General features: G+C 54.0%; 1 protein-coding gene across 1 annotated transcript in view; it reads left to right on the top strand.

Moving 5' to 3' along the window:
- Nucleotides 1-5,391, top strand: part of atxn1a (ataxin 1a) — a 5,573-nt gene extending 182 nt beyond the window's left edge. The window contains exons 1-2 of the mRNA XM_048229281.1: nucleotides 1-1,668; nucleotides 2,196-5,391. The exon at nucleotides 1-1,668 is cut by the window's left edge and continues 182 nt beyond it. Of these exons, the coding sequence (XP_048085238.1) occupies nucleotides 1-1,668; nucleotides 2,196-2,669 (2,142 nt within the window). The 3' untranslated portion in view covers nucleotides 2,670-5,391. The remainder of the gene's footprint in view (nucleotides 1,669-2,195) is intronic.

The following is a 5,391-nucleotide window of genomic DNA, read 5'->3' as shown; positions in this document are numbered from 1 at the left end:
ACCATCTCTGCAGCGTCGGGCAGCCTGCCATCTGAACAGCGCCCCCTCGTGGTGTCTACGGCCGGTGAGGGTCAGCGCGGGAATCTGGCCTGGCTCGCCAGCGTGGTGAGCGTGCATGAGGGCCGAGAGCAGCGCACGAGTATGAGCAGGAGCGTGCACGAGGGCCGAGATCAGCGCACGAGTACGAGCAGGAGCGTGCACGAGGGCCGAGAGCAGCGACGAGTACGAGCAGCAGGAGCGAGCGCGAGGGCGAGAGCAGCGCCGCAGTACGAGCAGGAGCGTGCGAAGGGCCGAGAGCAGCGCACGAGTACGAGCAGGAGCGTGCACGAGGGCCGAGAGCAGCGCACGAGTACGAGCGTGCACGTCTCATCGCACGGCACCAACGGACCACAGTACAAACCCCTCTCCTCCGCTGACTCCTCCTCCTCCTCCTTCACCTCCTCGCTTTCGGCGCCGGGCGTGACAGCCTGCACCTCCACCCTCTTACAGACAGGGGGCTCCACCCAGTACTCGCCCCCCAGCGTCCACTTCCTCACGCCCCCCTACGCTGGCCCCTACGCCGGCTACCTCTCCCCCCTCACTCCTCCTCTTCCTCCTCCTGTCTCCTCCTCCTCAGGAGAGTCCACTTACACCTCCTCCTCCTCCTCCTCCTCCTCTTCTAAACTGGACCATCACCAGCAGCAGCAGCAGCAGCAGCATCAGTCCAAAGTGTCCGACGCAGTGACCGCGGTGACCCTGGCGCATTCCACTCATTACCTGCCGGTGTCCAGCTCTGCCCACCACGGTGCCCACCTCCACTCTCCGCACGCGCTGGGCCCTCTGGTGCTGCAGTACTCTGACCCGCCACCGGGGGGCCAACCGGAAATGGTGAACGGGGACCTGGGGCGGAGCCGCAGGGTGGGCGTGGCCAAGCAGCACCAGCAGCACTACGAGGTCAAGGGTCATGGGCAGTACGAGGCGCTACGCCACGTGCTCCTGCCGGCCGAGTACGCGCCGGACAGCGCCGGACAGCGGCCCTCGCTCACGCTCAACAGTTGCCACGGCGGCGGCTCGGACGCGATGACCAGCGCGGACCAGCGCCCGTCGGCAGGCGATAAGGGCAGCGTCACACGCACCCCGTTCCTCCCGCCGCTGCCAGTGGACGGCCTCAAGGGGGTCATCCAGACGAGCGGCGCCGGGCCGTCGGTGTCCCTGGGGTTCTACCCGGCCCAGTCGCCGGTGTTGGGGTACATGGGGTACCCTCACCTGCTGACCCAGCCGCTCCTCGTCCCCGCCAGCGCGCCCTCGTCCACGTCGGCCGGACACACGTTCCTGGCGCCCGCCGCCCCGGCCAAGAGCGCGTCGGCGTTTGAGTCGCCCGCCGCGTACCCCCCCCACGCTGGCCAGGTGGTGCATCTGCCCCTGGCGCACGGCTCCGGCGGCCTGCTGGCCTCTCCGCTGACCCCCACTGCCCCCTCGCTGCCAGCGTACTTCGCTGCGGGCTCCATCATCCAGCTGGCGGACGGCGCGCTGAAGCGCGTGGAGGAGCTGAGCACCGACGACTTTCTGCAGAGCGCCCACGTCAGCGCTGACCTGCGCATCGACTCCAGCACCGTGGAGCGCATCACCGCCAGCCTCACGCCCGACCACGCCATCGTCCACTTCGCCGTCGGAGAGCACCGCGCACAGGTCAGAGCATGGACTGGACGTGTGTGTGTGTCTGTGTGTGTGTGTGTGTGTGTGTGTGTGTGTGTGTGTATGTTTGTGTGTGTGTGTGTGTGTGCGCGTGTGTGTGTCTGTGGTCCCTTACAAATGTTTTTATCTTTCTAGTTTAGTGTGTTATCTATCTAGTGTAAGGCCCTTTACAACACTTTATTTACTTTAAATGACCTCTGCACTACACACTTCAGCACTACACACTTTAAATGACCTCTGTTCTACACACTTTAAATGACCAATGACCTCTGTACTACACACCTCAGCACTACACACTTTAAATGACCTCTGCACTACACACCTCAGCACTACACACTTTAAATGACCTCTGCACTACACACTTTAAATGACCTTTAAATGACCTCTGTACTACACACTTTAAATGACCTTTAAATGACCTCTGTACTACACACTTTAAATGACCTTTAAATGACCTGTGCACTACACACTTCATCACTACACACTTTAAATGACCTCTTACACTCTCTCTCTCTGTCCAGGTGAGCGTGGAGGTCCTGTCGGAGTACCCGTTCTTCGTGTTCGGCCAGGGCTGGTCGTCGTGCTGCCCAGAGCGTAGCACCCAGCTGCTGGAGCTGCCCTGCGCCAGGCTGTCCGTGGGCGATGTCTGCATCTCGCTGACCCTCAAGAACCTCAAGAACGGCACCCTCAAGAGGAACCCGGGCCCGCCACCACCGCCGGAGAACCCGAGCCAAGGAACCCACGGAACCCTCAAGCCGCCCAGGGCAGCGTCCGGCGAGCGCGAGAACGGCACGGCGGGTCAGACCAACGCGGCCAACGGAGAGCTGCGGCCTGCGGGGAGGGGGCTCGGCCGGCCGGTGGCGCGCAAGCGGAGGTGGTCAGCACCTGAGGGCCGCAAGGTGGAGCGGTCAGACGAGGAGCATCTCCCCCCCAAGGCCTCCTTCCTCTCCCAGGAGGTGAAGACCAGCATCGAAGGACACTCTAACATGGGCTAGTGAGCGATGCCAACAGGACTGTTAGATGAAACGACAAACTCACGCCAAACAAAGAAATCTGCCCTCAATTTGTTTTCTCTCTTTTTTTATCCGAATTACTGTACTGTAGGCAACATTTGACCGAGTATTTACACGTTACCACATTAAGTCCATGTAGTCACAACATTGTTATACGTTATTACAACTGGTGCAACTGTTTGGAGCTTTCCACAGAGGTGCTGAGGCTTCTGTGCTGGGTTAGGGTGTGTGTGTGTGTGTGTGTGTGTGTGTGTGAGGGTGAGTAGGAATGCCCTGCGCACTGCTAGATGGCCTGCCAGTTCTTTGATGTCAGTCACAAGATTCCAGAATGCTCTCGAGTGTTCTAGAATCCCACGTTAATTCTGATCTCCACACAACAGCCAGGCCTGTTCCAGGGTGCTCTAGAGTGCAGCCTCCATATTCTGTTTGTTTTGTTTTGTTGTTGTTGTTGTTTTTGTAAACGCTGTGGTCAGCTGCAGTGTGCGGCTGAAGGAGGGGGCTGGGTAGCCTGGCATGCTGGACGAGGCGGCACATGACTGGCATGCCAGGCTGTGGTTGGCATCTCCTCTCAGGGTACCATGGCGGAAACGGTTCTTCACTGGTGAAGAGGTCGACATGATGCCCGTTATCCTGAGCTAGTTATCACACCTTTAGCATCGTTTTAGTTTAAAACACTTCATTTCTTATCGATTCCTGTCTCTGTGAAGTCATCAAACAGTGACAGACTGGCTGATGATGTCATCAAGCAGTGCCAGTCGCTCCTAGAGAAAGAGGGAAACTAAACTATTAATGGAGTCGGCTTCATGTAATCACCCTTTTGGAATGTTTCCCCCATTTCTACTAGTTTGTTCTGTTTTTCCTTCTTTGTAACGATGGATAGTTTTCTATCTGTGATGAATGTGTAATCTAAACCTTCAGGTCAGGGCTCCCCTCCAGTCACATACAACCTGGATGATGGGTAATTTGTGTGTGTGTGTGTGTGTGTGTGTGTGTGTGTGTGTGTGTAGTGAGTTTGGGTAATACTAGAAGAGATGACTACATGTGACTCATCATTCTTTTGGTGCAATGTTGTGTATTTGTTTTTTCCTGTGTTTAGTCTTTTTAATAAGTGATGTGTGTGTGTGTGTGTGTGTGTGTGCGTGAGGACAGTGTATGTCGTGTCGAGTGGAGTGAAGTGGAGTGGGGAAGCACAGGTGATCGTCTTGAAGCACTTAACACACCTGTTCCTCTCACAAACCAGCCAATTATGAGCAGAGAGGCAGCAATCGACAGATTATGACAATAATGATCTCACCCATTATTATTATTATTATTATTATTGAACTCAGTACTGTATGTTGTGTGTGTAAGTCTGAATGCTCTGTGGCTATGATGAGAGCTCAGGGGTCAAAGGTCAGGTGACCTACGACAGGCACAGGTAACGTGACAGGTGACCTGGTGACCAGGAGGCGAAGAACCAGACATGCCCATGGAGAGCACTACCAGGGTCTACCAGACGAGGGCGCTGCAGAGCACTACCAGGGTCTACCAGACGAGGGCGCTGCAGAGCACTACCAGGGTCTACCAAACGAGGGCGCTGCAGAGCACTACCAGGGTCTACCAGACGAGGGCGCTGCAGAGCACTACCAGGGTCTACCAGACGAGGGCGCTGCAGAGCAGCACAAGCACATGGAGAAAGAATCAGAGAATCTAAAGTAATAAAGCCATTATATTCTAGAGAGAGAGGGAGAGGCAACGTGAGAGAGAGAGAAAGTGAGAAAGAGAGAGAGAGAAAGAGAGAGAGAGAGAGGGAGAGAGAGACAGAGAGAGAGAGAGATGAGTAGGAGAAGGTTCAGCCACAGAATGGTGAAGTCTCTTTGAATGATGTCATGTGATCATGAGTTCATACATGCATGAATGTATGCAGGCAAACAAATACATATACACACACACACACACACACACACACGCACTAAAGATGTGCTTTAAAGTTGATGTATTTTATAAGTTTGTATACAGTACATTAACATGCCGTGTCATACGACACCTTAACTGGTGAGCAGGTTAGGACACACACACACGTCATGCGACAGCTTAACTGGTGAGCAGGTTAGGACACACAGACACACACACACACACACACGTCATGCGACACCTTAACTGGTGTGCAGGCTAGGACACACAGACACACACCATGTTTTTACACCAGACTTTAAACCGTAGCTGTGTAGTGATGTTAGTGGTCTGTTGTGTGCGAGTGTGTACGCCTTTGATTATGTGTGTGTGTGTGTGTGGTTAGCATCTGTATTATATAATTTTTATTATATAGGTATATGTCCAGTGTTTCTGTTAAAAAATCTACTTAAGAGAATCTTGCAATTTGCACATCTGGAGAGTTACCGTAGTAACATAACTTTTTTTTTTATTCTCCTCTCTTTTGTTTTCTTTTTCTGTTTGTTTATTTTCTGTTTGTTTATTTTCTGTTTGTTTATTTTCTGTTTGTTTTGTTTTTCTCTTTTGTTTTCTGTTTTCAGCCCAAACGCACACACTGAGCTGGAAACCCGTTTTGCTGAGATGTAGCAGTGACCTGTCCAGCAACTGACCCCTAAAGCACACACACTCTCTCTCACACACACACTCTCTGTGGACAAACACATGTGACACACACACACATACACACACACACACTCTCTGTGGACAAACACACGTGACCTGTAGCTCTCTC

This window comes from Alosa alosa, chromosome 20 (genome assembly GCF_017589495.1).
Source record: "Alosa alosa isolate M-15738 ecotype Scorff River chromosome 20, AALO_Geno_1.1, whole genome shotgun sequence".
NCBI classification, from domain to species: Eukaryota; Metazoa; Chordata; class Actinopteri; order Clupeiformes; family Clupeidae; genus Alosa; species Alosa alosa.
This window is presented reverse-complemented; position numbering and strand designations above follow the sequence as displayed.